Below are 22,560 nucleotides of genomic sequence, written 5' to 3' on the forward strand. Positions count from 1 at the left end.
TGATGTGCAGGACGGATATACACACAATGAGACGGACCCCACACGGTCAGTCAAATAACATTTACACTTGGATGAATAACTAAAAGCAGGTGAATAGGACCAGTAGAAAATCGGTTTTCCTACAACGTCTGCAGAGGAACATACCTCTTAAATATACAATCGCAAAAGCAAGAAGAGTGGAAAGATAAAGAGAAGAAGGGTGGGGAAATGGGTCATGTTTATTTCTCCAAGAGCATCCCAGTTCCATCAGTAGGAGCATTATAAACAAATACAAAACCAGGGATTGGAATTACACCCCCATGAAGAGTCTGATCATATATTTACTCTATATCTACTATTAGCATAGACATGAGGTTTGATTGACCCACCAACCCTTCTAAATGATCTGTTGTTAGATGGTGGTGAAAGGATTTTTTTGGGGTTTATGCTTCTACTTCTAGCCTAGCTCTCTATTTTACAGACCATTAGAACTGCTACACATTTGATTTGGAACGAACTTCTTTTTCTACAACTTTAAAAGGGTGGAAATACCACCTGGAATCGGCATAGCCGCATAGGAAAAGAAAGCCCAGATGAAGGAAGATAATCACCTCCCTATTGATCCAATGTCACCCATTCGTAGCGGCCAGGGAGTGGTAAGTCGTTCACAGGATCGTAGTTGTACCTGCAAGAGGTGTTTTAGACGATAAGGTGAGAAGTATGATTCGAATTGCATATTAATGTGTCGCAGTAGAAAGAAATCACCATGAGATTGCTATCCTTCTTTTTGTGAATTAAAGGGGGTGTTTGTATGGCGGCACAATCACCATTGGATTGGCGAACATGGTTGATTCAGACAAACACCTGAAAGAAAACATTTGGGAAGTGATGGATACTTGCATTTACAACCCAAATCCCCATCCAGATAACTCCGCATGGGTCTGAAGTCATCCAGATGGAAAGAAAGAAAAAGAAGGAAAAGCAGTGCATCCCATCTGCCTCAGAAGGCAGACATTCCCCAATGTATGCCGAAGAGATTGAAGATTGAAGCTGAGTGGAAGATATTCTTTCACAATTGATTTATGCCTATGGTCCACTTCCAAATGCCCAGATCTGTTGGTATTTGGGGTGTATTTAATGGAAAAGGGTTCCAAAAAAAGGTAAAAAGATAACAATCAGCTTGATGCAGAATGATCAAAGGATTATATACTTCTCTGTAAATATTCTCTGCTGCTGTTGTTCTGCACCGGCGAAGAACTCCTCCATCTCATGTGTTGTTGGAATGTTTCTATGTATCTGTATTCTCCTGTTTGTTGCAGTTGAGTTTGTAGGTCTGGTTGTAGAACCAGGGGTACCTAGGTTCTCTGAGTCCCTAATCAGGCTGGAAGGTGTGGTTTCCCTGATGTTCCTGTAACAAAGCAAACAATTTACAAATAAGAATACAAATATCCCCAGCACTATTTTAACTTCCTTTTGAAAAAAAAAAAAACTTTTAAAAATATCTGTGGGAAGCTATAAACATCTTACAACTGATATAAATCTATTTCAACACAAAATATCGAAGGAACTTTTGACTGTAGCATAGTGTTCAAGAGGAACCCAAGTATCAAAAGCAACAAAATTTCAGTAATATGCTAAAACACTGCACATATGACACTCGAACGGGATTCAATACCCATTACCATGATAATATGAAAGAAAATGTGGAAAATGCAAATCTTTCTCAAGGACACCAACCAATACCCATGCATGAGCTTGGTTTCAGCTAATGAGTATGACTCAGAAACCGGTCAACCTATATACGTTTGCAGAGAAAAATTAAGAAAACTTCAGATGGGAATACAATCCTACTTCAGAAATCTCCATAACCAATGAAAGCAACAGAAAGAACCATCCTTCCATAAAACGCAATCGTAACATGTGGTTCAAATGCAAATGAAAAAAAATAAGGTCCCATGCAAATCTAGGGCCCAGTTTGGTTGCCCCCTTAAAATGGTTAAAGCCGGTTTTTTATTATTATTATATTAAATATATATTTTTTTTAATGCACCCTAAAATTGTTAAAATTGATTTTTCTGGAGAATTTCACAACAGGGCATTGACGCCGTAATAAGGCTGTAAGCATATGTCAGGTTCCCTCTGAATGGCTCTTGAACAATGTATAGTGGACAGCTAATTATGCCCACTTAAATTGTATACAGAACCGATTTGATAGGCGCTGTATTGTCCTGGTTGATCTCCATAATGGATGGTTTGGATGCCATGAATTGGCATGGGTTGTTTTTTTCTGAACATCTCCATTTTTTAGGGAAAGTAAGGGGCAGGCTAGTTTTCCTGCAAATCCTCAGGATAAAAAATTATCGCAGGAAATAAAATTACCAGAAAAACGGGCATCACCCAAGCAGGCCCTAATGTGCTGAGCCAGTTGGGAATAGTAAAATATAGTATGATCCCACTATTATGTCAAGCAGCATCCTAGCATATTACTCCAATATGATTAGGTTTTGCTTGAATACCACTATTAAGAACTCACTCCTACAACAGGATCTAAAAGGTTGTAAATGCATAGTTTCAGTTCAAGCAAAGATCATACTAGCAGGAAATAGCTTTAACCATTTTCTGTTTTACAGTTCTGTTAAAAAAGAAAAAAGAACATAATAAGCTCATACTTCAAGTGATGGCCAACAACATAGACTCAAAATCACTTCTTTTTTCTTTCTTTCTTTTTTTTTTTAATGTGCAGAAACTACATTTCCATAATGATCTAAGCTGCATTTACATAATTGCATGGCAATAACAAGCTGTAGAAATCGGTTCTTTTATAATTGATTAATTTTCAAATTCAATCAACGGAGTTCAAGCAAAGCTAAAAGAGAAAAACTACAGATACATATAGAAGATCCATCAACTGCAAGAAAAGGATCAAAAAGGAAATTTATTCCTAATGTATTAGACCAGCTCCAAAAGGAACCCCCCCAATAAATAAAAAAGAAAAAGCCTTCTATGTAAGGATCACATTGAAGAAAGGAAGGGCATTAAATCCAAGTAATGCCACACATAGAAAACCACTTACATGCAATAAATAACCCTCATAGAAGGAGATTATTGCAGTAGTACCCATGTTCCAGAAACAGAACAGCTTCACCATCTATAAGAACAGAGGTTTTTAAACCCACAACACGTGAACCCCTACCACCCACATGCAAGCACACTTGCCAACATGGCACACGTGTGCGAGACCAGAGCTTTCCATCAGATGGACCACACTTTTTGGATCTTCTGGCCTAAAAGTTCTTTCACTCCTCAAATAGGCCAAAGTGTACACAACAAATGGTCATCTACCAAAATGCCTTAAGACTTTTGAGGCAGAAGACCCAACTATTGCGCCACACACGCGCACCATATTGGCACGTGCACTCGGCATGTGGATGGTCAGGGTTCCAAAACCGTGTGGGATTAGCAAACCCAATTAAAATAAACCTCTTTAACACGTGTAACACCCAAATGAAAGCAATCACAACAGGACCCATGTTCCAGAAATGATGCAGAAATATCAAACAAGATTAAAAAAAAAAAAAAAAAACATACAAAGAAAGCTATTTTCACAGCAACCAAGTTTCAGCAGCACATACAAAGAAAGCTATTTCTGCAGTCCCCAGGTTTCAGCAATACATACAACCAACACTATAAGACATGAATAAGCTCTAAGGAAGAGATTTCTGCAGTACCCAATTTCCCAAAAAAACAGACAACTAAAAGAGGATTGGAAACAAAACACTTTAGGTCATGACTCATCTGCAATGAAAATGATATATGCATGCTTCAAGGCCCAAAACACCAGCAAGAATCACAAGAACACAGCATGAAAAGAAGGGAAACAGAAAAACTACTTCCAGACATAAATAGAGAACCTCAGATGAACAGTTTTTGCAGTCCGCAAGTTGCGAAAAACAACACAAAAAACAAAACACGAGTTTCCAACATCAGAAGCCAAGAAGCAGCAGGAAAAAAGAAACAGTAAAAACTGCAAGAAAAAAACATTTAAATTGAAAAGGCCAAAAATAAAAACAAGAGGGAAAAACAACTTTCAATCATGAAAGACCCTGTCTCAAAACCCTCACATTAACAAGAGCACCCCCCCACCCCCCCCAAAAAAAAAAAAAAAAATCAACAATAATCAAGGGAAAAATATTGAAAAAATAAAATAAAGAAATTTAACAGTACATCAGGGATTTTTTTTTTTTTTTTATAAAAAAAAACTCCATCAAACATGGAAGGAATTAAAATAAAAAAATTTTAAAAAAATATAAAAATATAAAAATATAAAAAAACCAATAAAGAAAAGAGGTTCATGCAATAATACCCAATTTCCAAAAGCTCAACATAAGCAGAAAGAAAAAAGAAAACTCAGTTTTTTATGTATCCAAAGAACCCAAAGAAAATGGATTTCAACACCACCTATTTCCAAAAAAAATAAAATTGAGGGAAGATCACAATCCAAAATCACAAAACCTATTCCAAAAATGCAAAAACCCCAAAACCAAGTGTCTTCTGAAACATCCGTCAGATAAAAACTAACCGAAACAAAGAAGAAGAAGAAGAAGAAGAAGAAGAAGAAGAAACCCATTTCCATGCACACCCAAACCCCATAAAACAGATAGTTTTCAACAAAAATCAATTTCCAGAAACAATCCAAAAAAATAAAATAAAATAGCCAGCATTCCTTTAAATTTAAAAAAAAAAAAAGAAGAAAAAAGCCAGAAATCAGCTTCGAAACGACCCAAAAATATCTTAAATCCCAACACAGAGAAAATAAAAAGGAAAAGAAATCCCACCTTTCTCTTCCATCAATCTCCAAAATATTCTCTCCAAACGACGCCTCGATGCCAACCTCAATGTTCTCAGGTGGTCCGTCTGTCTCAGCAGCAGCAGCAGCGGCGGCAGCCTCTTCGTTCTTCTTCAAACAGCCTAGCGAGACCGACCCGACAGAGCCGGAATTTGTTGAATCCGAAAGCAGCCTATGAACAGTGCTGGGGTTTTCTTTGCAGATTTCTTTGGTTTTCTTGGATTCGGAGGCGGCAACAAGTGGGGGTTTTTCAAGCCTGCGGCTGCGGAGCTGGAGGTAGGAAGAAGAGGTGGTAGTCTTTTGGAGCCTCTGGAGGGCTAGGGTTTTGGCTCTGGTTCGGACGCCTAGTGAGGCCTGAGAGAGCTCCATGACTGCAACCTCGCCCGTTATCTTCGCCTTTCTCATGTATTTTCCCATGGCTTCTGCTACTGGGGTTTCATGAAAGCGAGAGAGAGAGAGAGAGAGAGAGAGAGAGAGAAATAAGTTCAAAATGATCCAAGATGCAGAAGAAAATAGAGAAGGCCACAGAGAGAGAGAGACTGAAGTAAGTTCAAATGACCCACAAAAGAGAAGAAAATACAGAGGAAGAGAGAGAGAGGGGGCGCAGCTTGGGGAGGGAGGGAAAGGGTTCTATTTGTTGCGATATATGATTGTAAGGTTGGTTGTACTTTCAATTTATCAAGATATTTTGAAGAGACATTGGAGGTCCCCAAAAATGAATAATTATAAAACGACTTCTCGAACTAATGTTTGTGAAAATCATTTAGTTAGTATTACTTTAAATTAGTACATTTCATTTTTAGGGCCAATCTGATTTTCCAATCGACTATGAAATGCAGTATTATTATTTTCAAATTTTTTGTTTAAATTAAATTTATAGTTCATAAATCAAAAAGGTCAAATACACTGGTAAAAAATATTATATTTTTACGGTATACAACTATCATTTCACGGTACTTTTAAGGTAAAACAAACAATGTGGTAAAATCATTATTGTAGTATCCTGTAAGTGATGTCATTACACCATTATATGATTAAATAATCCTTACCCATTTACTATCATTTACTATTCTAGTTGGAAAACTAAACATTTGTTTTATTTGGACCAATAATTTAATGTGGAGACATAAATAATTAAAGTCATTACCATTTTGCAATTTTGCACGCCTTCGAATCCTAATTCGGAGGGCACATTAGCTTGTAAGCAAAAATCTCATATCGCGTGAGGCCTTGCTTTTGAATGAAGAAAATGAGAGAGTGCATTTGGTAAATCGAAAGGATTACCAAATTTATGACGCATTGAATTTAAATTTGGCAAATTATAAGGTCATTTATTTGAAAATCAAATTATAAATCTACCAATTGGAGTATTTATAACAATGGTAGGACATGATTTACTGTAAAGCACTACTTTTGTGTTTATAAAAGATTTTTTCATTTTGAGGATTTGCTAGTCTTTAGATTTATTTTTGGAAGGTTTTAATTTGCTCGAAATTTATGGATTTGAAAAATTAACAAATCATACTAAATACAAGTAAGGAATATTTAAAATCTAACAAATCCCTACCCAAAAGCCTTCACCTTAAACAACCCAAGAACTTCGATCACCTAATATCTCGTATTAGAGAAAATTATCATTAAAGTTATTGATTATTTTATAAAATTCATAGTTTTCTTTACTATTTGATTTTTTTTAAAAAAAATCTAATTAAAGAAAAAGTTTTCTGTTCACCTAGATCTCATAAATCTGAAATAATTTATGATACATAATATTAATTATACATCATAGTTTTATAAATTATTGGTTATTTTTTAACCTATACCAAAAGAATTAATCTTTATATACATAATTACAATTAAATAAATGAGATGAACTCATTTGTAAGTGGTAATCAAATAGGCCTTAGTGGCTATAATTAGAGATGAGCATATTATTGACTCCTTGAATCATGTTGTTTAAAAAGAGAGTTTTGATCACATGGTTAAGACATCCACACGGTGGTGTGGAGCAAAATGGTTTGATAAAAGCATGACACCCACTCCAATTAGCAATTATGCCCTCCCATGTTGGGCCTTCAACAAAAAATAAAAATACAAAAAATTAGGTCGATTCAAAACTTAGGTGGGCCACACCATAGGAAATCATTGGGAGGGTATGCTCATCTATTAAAAATACTCCAAATGGTATGTATGTGTGGAGCTACTGTAATGAAAAGAAAAGAATCTTCCAAGTAAAATAATGTTTTCGGACCCGGCTTGTCTACTAACACTACAAATAATGATGATGGTGCTCTTTGGAGTCCATGATAATGTATGTGTTAGTGCACCGATTTGTGCATCTTGTTTGTCAATCACTTGAGTCCATGCGTCATGTAGTCAATTGAGCCATTAGAAGATGAAGACTAAAGTTACAAAATGACATAAGCATTAAGGAGAAAAAAATAGGTAAATGTGGTGCCTTGGTAACCTTAACCATTGATCCAAAATAACCCATTGAACTTTTAAATGATCCTAACTTAATACGTAAACCTTATTGATCATCCCTTAGCCGTAAGAGCCTAATTTGAATATGATATGTAAGAGGTGCTAAGCTGTTGTGAAATTGTATGCCCAAAATAATAGTTTTCGAGTGGACTTCGATCCCATCGACAGTATGTCGATTGGTTTCGATCCCATCGAAGAGTACTCGAAAATTGGGCCAACCGCTAATGTGAGCACTCCTCCCCAAGGGCCTCTCCCTTGTACCTCAAAGTGCACCACAAGTGCAACCACACAAGATGACCCTTAAAGACACGTTGCAAGCATTAATGCAAGGAAAAATGCAATTTAACCAAACTACCATCTAAGGTATAAGTGATCTTAAAACGTTGGTTTCGAGAATTGGATAACATTTGACTATTAAGGAGAAAGGGACCTTTCCGGCTCAACTTCAGCCTAACCCAAAAGGATAATATGGGGTGAATGATTCAAATTCTCCTAACTTACGTATGGAACAAGTTAAATCCATCATCACTCTTAAAAGTGGAAAAGAAATTGACAAGACTATCCGATGATAGTCGATATGCCTAAGGATTTGAATAAATCCAAGGATGATGATGGACCTATCACTCCACATGACAAAGAGCCCGTGCATGAGTACAAGCCTGCGACTCTATTATCTCAATGGCTTCTCTCATCAAAGCACTCATCTGAGAACCTGAACATCTTAGAAATTTTCTAATAAATCAAAATAAGCATTCCCTTGTTAGATGGGATAAAACAAATTTTGTCCCATACCAAGCATCTTAGGGACATTTGAACGGTCAAATGCAAAATTACATGTACAAAAGAAGGCTTTTTTTATGGAACAAACGAGTACTATAATTAAACAAAATGCTCTCCCCAAATATAAAGACCCAGGTAGCCCTAATCTCATGCATTATAGGGAATTTTTATATTGAACAAGCCTTACTAGACTTAGGAGCAAGTGTTAAACTCATTCTCTACTTAGTATACTAACAATTAGAGCTTGGTGAATTAAAACCTATCAAGACAACTCTCCAACTTGATGATTACTCTATTCGTATACCGAGAGAGGTAGTGGAGGACATGTCAGTCCAAGTCGATAAGTTTTACTACCCAGTAGACTTTATTGTCTTGGATACATAACCGATTATAAACATGAGTACTCAAATTCTAATAATTCTAGGATGCCCATTCATAGCTACTTTAAATGCAATGATCAATTGCCAGAATGAAGGGATGAATTTGTCTTTTAGGAATTTAACATTAGAGGTGAATGTGTTTAACCTCTTCGAATAACAAGGGGATATAAACAAGATCTATGAGATAAACATGATTAACACATTCATGGATGATGAGCTTATATTAACTTCAATCTCTGATCCCTTGGAAGTCTTTCTTGCTCACTTTATGGACTTCGATAATCACATGATTTTAGACATAATGAGCGCATTACTAGATTCTGCGCCGGTACTCGAAACTAACTAGTAGAGGCCATGCTTTGAAAAATTACCCTCTACAGTCTTAAAGCCTCTATTATGTAGCATCGAGGCACTGAAACTTGACTAAAACTATTACCATCTGAGCTTAAATATGTTTATTTAGGTCAAGGAGATACATATCTAGTGGTGTTTTCTTCCCACTTAGAAGATGAGTAAGAGAGCAAACTGATTGATACTCTTAAGAATCACAAGAGTGTCATGGGATGGACCATTGCGAACCTTAAGGGAATTGACCCCTTGATTTGTACTCACTGCATATACTTAGAGGAGAATACCAAAACATTTAGACAACTACAACGCCGATTAAATCGAAACACGAGGGATGTAATTAAGGTACAGGTGTTGAAACTGTTGGATATGGATATCATCTACCCTATATTTGAAAGTCAATGGTTAACTCTAACTCAGGTGGTGCCCAAAAAGTCCAGGATCACCATCGTAGCCAATGCCAATAATGAACTCATGCTAACTAGAATTACCACTGGTTGGAGAATGTGCATTGATTACAGGAAGTTGATGGCATGCCTCAAACTCGAAAATCGGATTCACATGAATCCCGATCGCCAAATCCGATGCCGACAGCCTCTGTAGTACCCCATTCTCGGCTCCTAGCACCCATATGCCAGGTTTCGATCTTGGAATCCTGCAAGGAGGGTTTTCCAATGTACATTTATCTCGTGAGAAGCATAACCACAAGTTTACCCAAATCACAAAAGCAACATCATCATCACATATCCACTAATATAAACATTTGAATACAATGTTGAAAAGGAAATACATATGTCAAAATTAAAGTTCCAGAAGTCATCTAAATGCTCCAAGCTCCACACTGCTGCAACCTAACATTACCTGCACGCATCTATTGTGCATAAGCTCATAGAAAGCTTAGAGGGTGGTGTAAGTGTGTGCACAAGGTAAGTGCCAAGTATTCAATACAATGCCATAATCATACAATATCAGAAATACTGGTAAGATCATGAATCATACGATATTAAAGTAAGTGAAAATACTGACAAGCTCATGAGTCAATTAATATCAGAATACGCAATACAAATCAACTACGCAAATGAGGAGTCATAAAGAGCCAAATATCAGATGTCGAGAATGCAATGCAATATACAATTCCTGATGAGTATCACGAATAGCGTCAGCCGTATCTAGATCATATAAATGCAAAAACACAGTAACCCAAAATGCCATTTGTCGTGGATGTAATACAATATGTGGTGTGAATAGAATGACCATGCTGGGGTATGAAGTCGGGATAATGGTACGTAGTATCGCAGGCTATGGGGTCCATCACAAAGGACTTTTATCCAAACTAGTCTCATACCTAAATTTAGATAGTCAGACTCATTGTGGTAAACTCCTGATCTTAGGTTAGTCGCACGCCCCAACCGAAATCCTGGCCATTGTGAATGTACACGTAACAAATAGTTGCACACCACCAGCCCTAGTGGATAGTGAATGAATGAATGAATAAATAAGTATGCAACTTCTGCTCAATAAGTCCATATATCAGTACTGTTCATCTCTGGGATCATCGTCGGTGTTTATTACACTCTACACGAGCTTGCCACTCCATCAAGCACACAAATGGGTAAGCGAAAGAAACCTCACTATCCGCCTGCCAATATCGGGTCTGGCTTGTCGATAGCAGATCCATTCCTCAAGCTGGTCAGACTCAGCCTATCATTGCCTACTCCCGTAGGTGGGTAAGGCCACACCCCCTTCCAACCGACTACGACACAGTGGGAGACGCGGCCTACTGTTATACGGCCCTCATGCGCTCATGTATATCCACTCGGTGTCGATGTTGGGGCGTTCTCTGGTACCAAGAGGGTTTAGAAAATTTCACCTAGGGCCATCTATGACAGCCCGATGCTAATAACATATTTTCGGTGTCCCATCTGGCCATCCACGATATGCTTGTGGAGGCAACGACCCTGATGTCGTTAGGGCTTACAGCAATCGCAACACAATGCAAGATGCATGAGTCATACAATCCAGTCATGCATTAATCCTGCGCATGCCGTGTGCCATGTGAGATAACCTCCGCCTATTGGGGAGTCTCATATCATCCTGCCCAATGACATATGCAATGGTCAATCACATCTCATAACAAACATGCAGATGATGCGTATGGGCATGTATTATGATGTTATGCTATCACATACTCATAATCGGTATCAATAACTGGCATTAACAATCAGCCTCGATAATGTGGACATTTAACCAACATTGCCCCCAAGGAATGACCCACATAGAGCCAAACATATAATGGGCCCAAGGCCTCGCACAAAGGTCTAATATACAACACAATGGACCTTACTCAAGGGACACATATACACAACAGGTGGGCCCTGCTCATGGGCCTCATACATGACATGTGGGCCCTGCACATGGGTCTCAAATGCATCAAATGGGTCATGCATCATGGGCCTAATACATATCACAATGGGCCTTGCCCATAGGCCATGAATACATCACAATGGGCCTTGCCCATGGGCCATGAATACATCACAATGGGCCTCAACTACGGGTCGCATATACATCATATAGGTCTCGACAATCGGCCTTGGCATTCGAAATCAACACTCAAAATCGGCCTCGATACTCGGCCTCGACAATCGAAATCGGCCTCGACAAATCGGAATCAGCCTCAACAATCGGCCTCGATAATCGGGTCGGCCTCAATAATCTGCCTCGATAAGAATGCACCTAATAAGGCCTAAGGGAAGGTCATAATGTGGACATTCAACCATCATTGCCCATCAATGTGGACCTCTAACCAACATTGCTCCTAAGGAGTGGCCCTCATAGGGCCGGACATATAGTGGGCCCTTGGCCTCTTACAAGGGCCTCATACACAACATAATGGGCCTCATCGTATGGACAGAAAATATATCACAATGGGCCATGAATAAGGCCTCATTCAAGGGTTGGAATATATGTCTTCAAATACACAACAAGTGGGCCCTGTGCGTGGGTCTCATATGTATCAAATGGGCCAGCCAATGGGCTTAATACATAATACAATAGGCTACACGATATGGGCCCAATACACATCACAATGGGCCTCACTCAAATGGGTCGCATTACATCATGTTGGGCCTTAACGAATGGGCCGCAAATACAACAAGTTGGGCTTCATACAAGGGCCTCATATGTCACATTGGGCCTTACCAAATGGACCTAAATACATAACATCGGGCCTCATCAAATGGGCCCCAAATACATCAAATCGGGCCCACAGTTCTAGGTGGGCTATCTGCACCATACATCTTTATTTAGAGATCATTTTAGAGTGCTACCAAATGGCTCATAATGGGAAATAACAGTGGCGATAATGATTTATAACCGTTAGATTACCAGGGCCCACCACAAGTTTATTTTCCATTCAAACCTGCTCATACGGTCACAAAAACCTGAATCAAGAGGAAGAATAAATTTCATATTGGTCTAAAACTTCTGCCCTCCCAAAAGGGGTTTCAATGGTAGACATTCAATCCCTCACTGGTTGCAGTGTGGTCCACCTGATAGACAGCATGGATATAAAATAAATACATCAAGGGTGGGTCCCATTGGTAAAACAGGTGGATGGCTGGATTTCCAACATGTACATCAAGGTCAGCCTACATGGTACCGTCCAGGAATGGACGGTACAATATACAATACATATATTAAGGTGGGGTCCACGCCCCATGTGAAATAGATGGACGGCTGGATATATATAACACCCATGTCAAAGGGGCCCGCCGTCCCTAGTAGATGGACAACGTGGATATACCACGCATGCATTTCGGTGGGTCTCATGGAGGGACGGTGTGTGTACAACACATGCATCTAAGGCGAGCCATACAATGCAATGGGGCCCACGACCCAAAATAGTTTAACTGTGTGGGTATGATACACACATCATGGTGGGGCCTGGGACTTAAAATCAAGTCTACCTGTGGCTTGTGTGGGCCATACCATACACATATATAAGAGGTTACCCTCCATTAAAGCACTCATATTCATTTGTTGGGCCCACCAAGCTATGGTTCACAAATCCAACCCATCCATTATGTGTGTCCCACTTGGTTAAAGAGTCAGACCAAGTTTCAGGTACATCCAGATCTTAGATGGGCCCCAGCAAGTGCTTTTATATATGGCTTAGCATGTCTTCACAAGATTGTAGATGGTGTGGGCCACCTGAGTTCTATTTACGGCTGATTTTTGGAGGCACCCCATAAATAAAAGGGACCCATCAAATGGACGGTGTGGATGCTCCACATGCATCATGGTGGGGGCCTGAGGTAGGGCCCTCTCTCCCTGCCCGTCCTAAGCTGGGACGTTACTTGCGTCAGCGTCCTCTGGACGCTGACAGCAACAGCGTCCAGAGTCATCTCTGTTGTTTTTTTTTTTTGAATTTTGGTTATACTATGGATTTTTGTACGTGAGGCTCACATTAGGGCGATCCAGTCCGCCTACCGGGTTCCTGGGCTCAGGACAGGTCTAACAAGCCCAATATTGGGTACGTTTTAATGCACAAAAACATTACAGCGGATCCTAACAATTTATCATTTATTAAAATAATGTTTTTGATGTTGTGGCCTACCAGAGATTTGGATTGGTTCCAGTTTTTGGCTCAACGCCTAAAATGAGATGGGAAATGGGATGGATGGTAGAGATGTAATATAAGTCTAGGTGGGATCCTACATCAAGCAAAAAGTATGAACAGTGTGAATGCAACACTGTTGTACTAAATGGTTCCATCGTCCAGAGATTGGATGGTGGACGGTGTGTGTATGAAACACATACATAAGGTGGGTTCCACGACAGCATGGATGGACGCATGCTTCAGGTGGGGTCCACGTACACGTGGCCACCCCATACATTAAATACATGATTGGTGGTGGGGTCCACATAACATAGATGAAGGTGTGTATAAAACACATACATCAGCCAACCCACAACATACTGACGTCAATTGAAGCAACTATATGCTGCTGGGCTACTGCCCAGTAGCTCAACAGATGGATGATGCAGATTAAGTGGGCCCATACGTGTGGACACCACATGCCATCAAGGCGGGTCATCATACAAGGGAGAAAAAGAGAGAGAGAAGCGGTGAAAATGGGAGGGACCCCGCCACTATGGGCCCCTCCAAAATACAAAACATACATCAAGATGGGTCCCACCATAAGTAGGCCTTAAAATCATTAAAATCAAATCATAACTCACCCACCGTAGGATCTTCTTCTTCCTTTTTCCACCAACATGTCTAGAGCTTCGAGGGAACAAGATTCAACGGTTGAGATCGATTTTGGAGGGTGGGATTGGGTGATAGGAAGGTGGGCCACACATGGCTTCTCTCTTGGGGAGCTTGGACGTCCACCTCTCATGGGGGTTGCTTGAAAATGGATTTTGAAATGAGAGAGAGAGAGAGAGAGAGAGAGAGAGAGAGAGAGATTGAAAGAGAAAGAGTGATGGGGTGAGTGATGGGGTGGTGATGGGTGTTTAAGAAGAGGGATGGGTTGGGTTGAATTTTCGGTAAAAGAGGACTGGGTGGGGAGAGAGGAGTTGACTTATGAGGGGTAAGGTGGCATGGGGCATAGGTGATGTACTTGATGTGTACTTGATTGATTGATGTGACGGGTTGTAGAGATTCTCTCAGAATTCACAATGTGCGGCGTTTCTTCAGAATTAACGCGGACCGACATCTCCTGACTCGGGTATTGGACCGATGTGCGAGTTAGGATGTTCGAACTGCGGCGACGACGCGGTCGATAGAGTACAAGTTTCGAGTCGAGTCAAGTCCAATATGTAGGACTCTGCTTAGGATCGTGCGTAAACATCGGATACAAGTCGAGGGTTGCCGGAATTCGACCGGGAGGACTGTGGAAGCCTACGGGACGGTACGGTCTAAGATACAGGCCTTACAGTTGAACACCATCATAAAGAACAACCACTTTTTCTTACCTTTTGTTGATCAAATTTTAGAAAGGTTGGTCAATCATACTAATTATTTCTTCCTAGATGGGTACTCAGGGCTATAAGCAAATTGGGATAGTCCCAGAAGATCAGGAGAAGACCATATTTACATGCCCCTTTAGCACATTTTCTTATCGAAGAATGTCATTCGGAGTATATAATTCTCTTGTAACATTCAAGATATACATGCTTAATATTTTCTTAATGACTTTTTCATTTTCGATAGTTGATTTAATGAGTGTCTTGAGCACTTGAATTTAGTTTTGACAAGGTGTGGAAAGAAAAACCTTATTTTGAATTGGAAAAAGTGCCACTTTATAGATCAAAAGGGAATTGTCCGTGTACATGTGATTTCAACCAATGAAATTGAGGTGGAAAAGGCCAAAATAGACTCGATTGCTAATTTACTAGCTCCCAAAAGCAAATGTAACATTTGCTCTTTACTAGGTCACACATGATTCTATAAGAGGTTCATAAAGGATTTCAGTCAAATTTCTAAATTATTGAGTAACTTCCTTCAAAAGGATGTCCTATTTGAGTGGACCAACTCATGCCAAGAGGCTTTCACAAAGCTTAAGGGTGTGTTCACAACTGCACTAATCATGAAGCCACTCGATTGGAGCGTTCCTTTTGAAATCATGCGTGATGCTAGCGACTAAAAGGTTGAGGTTGTGTTAGGCTAAAGGAAGGACAATAAGCCATGTGTTATTTACTATTCAAGTAAAACATTAAATAGTGCCCAGATAAATTACCTAGCTAAGGAAAAGGAACTCATTGTCATAATTTTTACCTTGGAAAAATTCAAGTCCTACTTGGTTGGATCCAAAATTATAATCTCTACTGATCATGCAGCGCTCAAGTATCCTCTATCAAAGAAGGATGTTAAGCCTCATCTTTTGAGATGGATCCTTCTACTCTCAGAATTTGACTTAGAGATACGTGATAAAAAATGAGTAGAGAATGTAGTGACATATCATTTTTCTTGACTCGTCCTATTCGATTATATTGAAACCACACTAATCAAAGATACGTTCCCAGATGAACAATTATTTTCTATTTTCCAATTACCTTGGTATGTTGACATAACTAACTATCTTGTGACATGTAAATTGTCAATCCATTAGATGCCACAAGATAAAAAGAGATTTTTAGCTAAGGTACGTAGTTTTTTCTGGGATGACCCATATTTATTTAAATATTGCTTGGACCAAATCACTAGGAGATGTGTTTCGAATAATGAACAATCTAGTGTTATTTCCTTTTGTCACTCACAAGCCCATGCAGGTCATTTTTCAGTAAAGAAAATCACCACAAAAAATCTTCAATATAGTTTTTATTAGCCGACAATGTTTAAAGATACCCATAAGTTTTGTAAGACAGGCGAGCGATGTCAGAAAATTGGAAGAATGTTTCGAAGAAACATGATGCTCGAAAATCAAATTATAATCATAGAATTTTTTATTGTTGGGTTATTGATTTTATGGAACCTTTTCTCCCATCTTTTGGAGATCTCTATATCCTCCTAGCTGTGGATTATTTTTCCAAATGGGTAGAGGCAATTCCTTGTAAAACTAATGATCACAGAATAATTCTATGGTTCTTAAAAGAAAATAATTTGTCAAGATTTGGAATGCCGAGATCCATAATCAATGATGGTGGTTCTCACTTATGTAACAAGCCATTTGAGAATTTAATGAAGAAATATGTCATTACACGCAAAGTGGCTACACCCTATCATCAACAAACAAGTGGTCAAATTAGTCCATGTAAGGCTTAAATGATGCTCATGATCACTATCATGAAGATGATCATGACAACGCATTTTATGTTGTGACCTACATGATGATTAGATTGCCTCATTTTTTGTCCTTCCAATCATAATGGCAGTGGGGTGTACCTTTAAGGAGGGTTGCATGTCATACACGCACCACATTGGCCCACAATGCTGGACTTCAGTTCCAAAAACTATACAAATAACATTTTGGTCATTTCACAAATTAAAAAGTACTTTTTAGGACTCTAAAAAGTTAAAGGCTTTGTTTAGCAAAATCATAAATTTTAAGAGATGTAAATGAAAAATCCCAAGAAAAGGAAAAATTCCTACTAATTACACACATTTTCAATGCCCTGACATCGTCTTATAGAAAACCGTCATGTGGTGATATTATGTGTTTAGCACACACGAAAGTCACTCAAAGAGATCTTCGGTTGATCTTCCTTCAACATTATGTATTCCGTTATTAATGCGATGACACAAACTCCTACACATGTCCTTAAGGAGATGAATCATCGCATGTCACGTGGCTAGGATCAATATGCCTATTTATAATGCAACGTACTTGGCACAACTATAAAATACCCGTTGAGAGATGGATATAATCACGAATATGGCAATGATATTCTCGGTGAGGTCGTCTCTCACAGTCCTTCCAAAATGGGAGATATTCCCAGACATGTTCGGAGAATCAGCAACATTTGAGAAGGTTCTAAATATCGGGAGATTAGATTATTTTCTAAGTCAATCTAACATTGGTTTAGACCCAAGTCAGGAGAGGCAGACACATCGGCTCGATCAAATTGCTCTCCATTCATTTATTGAAATAAAAGAATAAAAGATATTGCAAATCTCAATGATGAGCCGTGATTTGATTAGGATTAAGAGTTTGGGAGATCAGAATGTAATGTATTCTCACCATCTATCACTTTCAGCACACCAAACCATCCTGCAATAAATGGTGAAAATGCCGGAGGTGGTTTAATCCTAATCGTCCAACACCTCAAAGTTGACGGGTGAACCATTAGCAGAGACGTTGAGTGGTTATGGTTGATCCGGGTCAAACCCTTGGTGTCACGCCCCAAACTCGGAAACCGGACTTACAAAATTCTCAATCGCCGAATCCGGTGCTGACAGCCTTTGTAGTACCCCATTCTCGGCTCCTGGGACCCATATACCAGGTTCCGATCCTAAGATCCTACGAGGAAGATTTTTAAGCATGAATTTGATTCACAATAAACATAACCATAAGCATAACCCACGAACAATAACCAATACACCATCACAAAATCCACTATGATAAAAAACTTTAGAGTACAATGCGCATAAAAGAAAATACAATGATAATAATAACACAACTCCAAAAGCTCTGCAGCACGCTCCTACTCTTGTTTAGCTATGGTCTGATGTTACTTGTACACATCAATCATGTATAAGCTTATAGAAAGCTTAAAGGGTGGTGAGAGTGTGTGCACAATATAAGCGTGCTCAGAATGTAATATCAGAGTAATGTGGAATCATGATGACAAGTTCATGAATAATAACAGCTGTACTAAGGCTATGTAATGCAAGGCATGAATGCTATCACCCATACCAAGGCCATACGATACAAGGCACAAATGCCATCGGCCACACCAGGGCCATGCAATGCAAGATGCAACTCAAGCATGTTAGTCCTCATCTGAATCCACATGACAATACAGCTCATCTTTAAATATCAAGTATCAGTAAAATTCTCACTCTGGATAATCACCGGGGTTTATTACACTCCAAATGATACTTCCCCTTTCCCAAGTGCGCAGTCCAAGTGAGCGTAAGAAACCTCACTACCCACGTGGCCAATAGTCTACCAATACCTACCAACACGTCGATAGCGGACCCATTTACAAGCTGGTCATACTAAGCCTAACAATTGCCCTCTACCCTCGGGCGGGTAAGGCCACACCCCCTTCCAACCAACCACGATACAATGAGAAACGCGACCTCTTAGTATTCGGCCCTTGTGCACTCATGTATCCACTCGGTCTCAACATTGAAGTCATCCTCTGGTACCATCGAATTTAGTAATTTTCACCCAGGGACATATATGGCGCATCGATGTTAATAATAATATTTTCGGTATCCAATCTGGTCGTCCATGATATGCCTGTGGAGGCCACAACCCTGATGTCGTTAGGGTGTACAGTAATCATGTCATACAAATGCGAGGTGCATGAATCACACCATCAGTCATCGAAAATCCTGCGCGTATCGCCACGCTCATGTGGGGCAACTCCGCCTATCAGGGATCCTCATAAACAATCTGCCCAATGGCATATATTATGATCAGTCATTCCTCATATCAAGCATACATATGATGCGTATGAGCATAAATCATGGAGCTATACTAAGCATGTTATATGGTAATGAACTCTCTTCATAACGAAGATAGGCCTAGACGGCTTACACACAACAAGTATGGGCCTAACAATGGGCCCTAGGGAGAGTTACTATGCGGATAGTTAACCATCATTTCTCTTACAATGTGGACAATAAACCATCATTGCTCCCAAGGCATGACTCACCATAAACATCATTACATACATCATGGTGGAATTATACATCGCAATGGACCTCATATACATCACATTTGACCCCACACAAAGGCCTCACATATGTTTCATTAGGCCTCACTCATGGTCCTTATATACATCACATTGGGCCTCAACCCATGGGCCTCAAATACATCACAATGGGCCTCATATACATCAAGTGGGCCACATCACATGAGCCTCATATACATCAAGTGGGTCACACCAATGAGCCTCATATACATCAAGTGGGCCGCATCCACGGGCCGTACCAATGGGCCTCATATACATCAAGTGGGCCACATCACATGGGCCGCACCAATGGGCCTCGCCATCTACACCATTCATATGTTTTAAGAGGTTATTTTAAAGCATTACCCAAATGAATTGTAATGACACGAAAAATTTTGTGCCAAGACCCGAGTACTACCTCTATTTTTCTTAGAAGCTTTTTGGGGTAATTAGCGTTAACTCAATTGCTTATGAAATTTGCATCAATCACTTTAAATTTGATCTGCATGACTCAAAATCTGTAGAATAGTTAGCGCTAGGTTACTATGAAATATGGGATTCATCGCTAAAGCCAGTTGCTCTTGGGAATTTTTGGAAGTTCTGGATCGGACCTGGACCGCGCGTCGAAAGTCTGATAGCGATGATCTTAGGCTATTGCGGTCACCATGTTGGACTTAGCCATCACCTCAAAAATCAAGTCCATGTGATGTTCTGGGTCAATTTGATTGAGTCCGGAGTGGAGAGTGTAAGAACGGTTGGAAATTAATAAAGATTTTATGAAATTTGAGTTGTGTTGCTTGCACGATGATTTTAAGCAATCTGACCGTTGGATTCTGACCCAATTTCACCCTCTGATCAGGGAAGGTGGTCCACGCATGTCCTTATGCTTGTGGACCTGATCGAGATTCGGTGACCGTTGAATTGAGTGTGGTCCGCCACGGCTGATCTGAAGATCCGGTCAGTACGAAAACTCAGCTTAACCTATATCCATGGTTAGTGAGCTTAAGTCCGACCTTTCGTGGTCATAAGCCCACCGGAAGTGCTTTGTTGGATCGAGAGAGGCTTGTTTTGGTTATACCCTAAGTATACCTTGGCCCTGGGGTTATTTTCATCAATGTTAGGCCTATATATAGACCTTAAAATCCTAACTCTCTTTTCCATACGAATTTTCTAACCCTAGCTAAGAAAGAGAAAGGAAAAGAGAGAGAAAGTGAGAGAGAAGTTGGTGAATCATCTTAGATTCTTTCCTGTTCTTCTTCATCCTTAAACCTTCACTTTTGAATCGTTATTCCGGCGATTCTGATTTCATCTTTGGGTAAGTTAACCTAACCCTAATCTGTGTTAGAGCCTAGAATAGTCTTTGTGATGTTGTATCTCATTTCTATTTTTACCTTAGGTTGTCCTGTCGTCGTTAACGAAGACATATCGTCTGAAATCAGTTCGGTGTTCTTTTCTGGCTTAAGGTGCAGACTTTAATCGTATAGGTTATGGTTTTCAAGGCTTTCAATGTTAGCTAATGTTTTATTCTTGTTATGGATGAGATTTCACATGCCAAATGTTATGTTTATTTTGTGTTCCTGATATGCATGTGTTATTTTGAGATTTGTGTATTCTATGTGTATGTATACAGTACTGTATATGTATAAAATATGAACATGTGATTGCCATGATTATTTATCGTATACTTATGCTAACTGTATGTGCGACAACTCCTTGGTAAAAGGAATTGTCCAAATGTGTGTATTTCAACATACGTCATGTATGTTGTATTATGTATTCTAAGTGTTTGTCGAAATGTCTGAATGATCTAAAGTGTGATATGTCAATCTAGTATGGGCGTTGAGAAGCAATTCTCAACTCTCCCACTAGTGTGTATGATTTCTTTCATGCAAGTTATATTCCTTGTTGTTTAATTTCAAGTATTACTTATGTGAGAATCCATGTTAAGTTGATATTCTTTAAATACTCATGTACCATATGATTTGAGTTGTTCCATTACTATTCTAAATTGCTGATATCAATATCTGTTATAGTGGAATGTGCTTGGGACTATGAATAGTCCAGGAAATCGGTAATCGGCCTTAAGTTCGTGGTTGAGGTTGCTTTCGCCACGTAGGACGTGATTAGACAAACCCGAGTAGTATTATAGTTGTCCGCAGTGGTTTGGCCACGCGGAGTGTTTGCGCACTCTATGTCGTTCAACCCAACGTGCGCTCGTGCTAGTTGAGTTCGTCAAGTAACCCGATTGTCCGATGTATGTTCACCATGTATGGACGCTACTGTTTGAATCTAGGGTACCAAACTTACCAACGAAATCCTGTTAACCATGGTACCTTGATCCGCTAAGACTCATGAGCCGGACATGGTGGTATGGGACACCGTGGTCGAGCTGTCGGCCTACGCTGGGGTGACGAGCCTCCCCGTAGTGACCAGTGAGCAACCAAACTCGTGAGCCGATTATGATGGTATGGGACACTATATTCGTGCTGTCGGCCTACATTGATTGGTGACGAGCCCTTTGTAGTGACCTCGAGCATGCCTGGATACCGCATTGAGGTGACGAACCTTATTGTGGTGACGAAGGTATGATAGGCGTGCATTGATTGGTGACGAACCCTTTGCAACGACCTGAAACCATATGATCGTATGAGATGTCTAGGACTGACGACCCTAGAATGGATCACTGTTTGGATGGTGATATGAGGAAGGTACCTTAGCTTCCCAATCCTGCTGTATGAAAAGGACTAATAACAACTTGGTAATCATGTTCATGCACCGCATTTGCATGTGCTTTGTAGACATAGCGCACTTTGAGGCGATGTCATGCGTAACGTAAGATGAAGACGCTGAGGGTGTACATATTTGCATTAACAAGAGTACTTAGGACATGTTTGACTGTTCTGCTTTATCATTACTGCTTGATTAAACTGATAACATGTTAACCTTTGCTTTATTGTTCCATTGAGTTGATCACTCACTCCCACGTTCTAGGGCGGTGTTAAACACTCACCAGACTCTGTCTTAGTTGCTGATGTTGCAGATGTTGATGCAACCTTTGAGGTAGAGCCGGAGATCGAGGATGATGAGGCTGCTTTATCTTTTATGCAGTTTTCAGACGGGTTCTAGTGAGCCTTATTCTGATGCGCGGGATGCTGGGATTTCTTTTGAAAATTAAATGATGTAATTTGATACTTGTAATTTTGATAGCAACACTTGTCAGTATGACCTGGTATGTATATGTATTTCAGGGATTTGCACATGTACACATATTTCTATAAGTCTTCCGCTTGCATTCTTCACTTATCCCTGGATTATATTTGCTATTTGGCTTAATCTATTCCATGTTTTATGCACTAATACAGACAACATACATCCATCATTAAATATGTTGCATAA

General features: G+C 39.6%; 1 protein-coding gene across 1 annotated transcript; it reads right to left on the reverse strand.

The window, feature by feature from the left end:
- Positions 1–200: 200 nt before the first annotated feature.
- LOC131245808 (cyclin-dependent kinase inhibitor 5-like) lies at positions 201–5,319 on the reverse strand. The gene is made up of 3 exons (XM_058245517.1): positions 4,815–5,319; positions 1,190–1,387; positions 201–664 (listed from the first exon to the last, which is right to left on the reverse strand). The coding sequence occupies exons 1-3, from the start codon at positions 5,240–5,242 to the stop codon at positions 595–597; spliced, it is 696 nt and encodes a 231-aa protein (XP_058101500.1). The 5' UTR covers positions 5,243–5,319; the 3' UTR covers positions 201–594.
- Between the last annotated feature and the right edge of the window lie 17,241 nt (positions 5,320–22,560).

Source organism: Magnolia sinica, chromosome 5 (genome assembly GCF_029962835.1).
Source record: "Magnolia sinica isolate HGM2019 chromosome 5, MsV1, whole genome shotgun sequence".
Taxonomy (NCBI): domain Eukaryota; kingdom Viridiplantae; phylum Streptophyta; class Magnoliopsida; order Magnoliales; family Magnoliaceae; genus Magnolia; species Magnolia sinica.

Excerpts from the sequence above, each read along its gene's own strand:
- LOC131245808 (XM_058245517.1), bottom strand. The coding sequence starts at position 5,242 with ATGGGAAAATACATGAGAAAGGCGAAGATAACGGGCGAGGTTGCAGTC. Across the intron at positions 1,388-4,814 it reads GAGATTGATGGAAGAGAAAG|GAACATCAGGGAAACCACAC; the intron begins GTGGGATTTCTT and ends GCTTTGTTACAG. Across the intron at positions 665-1,189 it reads CAGAGAATATTTACAGAGAA|GTACAACTACGATCCTGTGA; the intron begins GTATATAATCCT and ends CACCTCTTGCAG.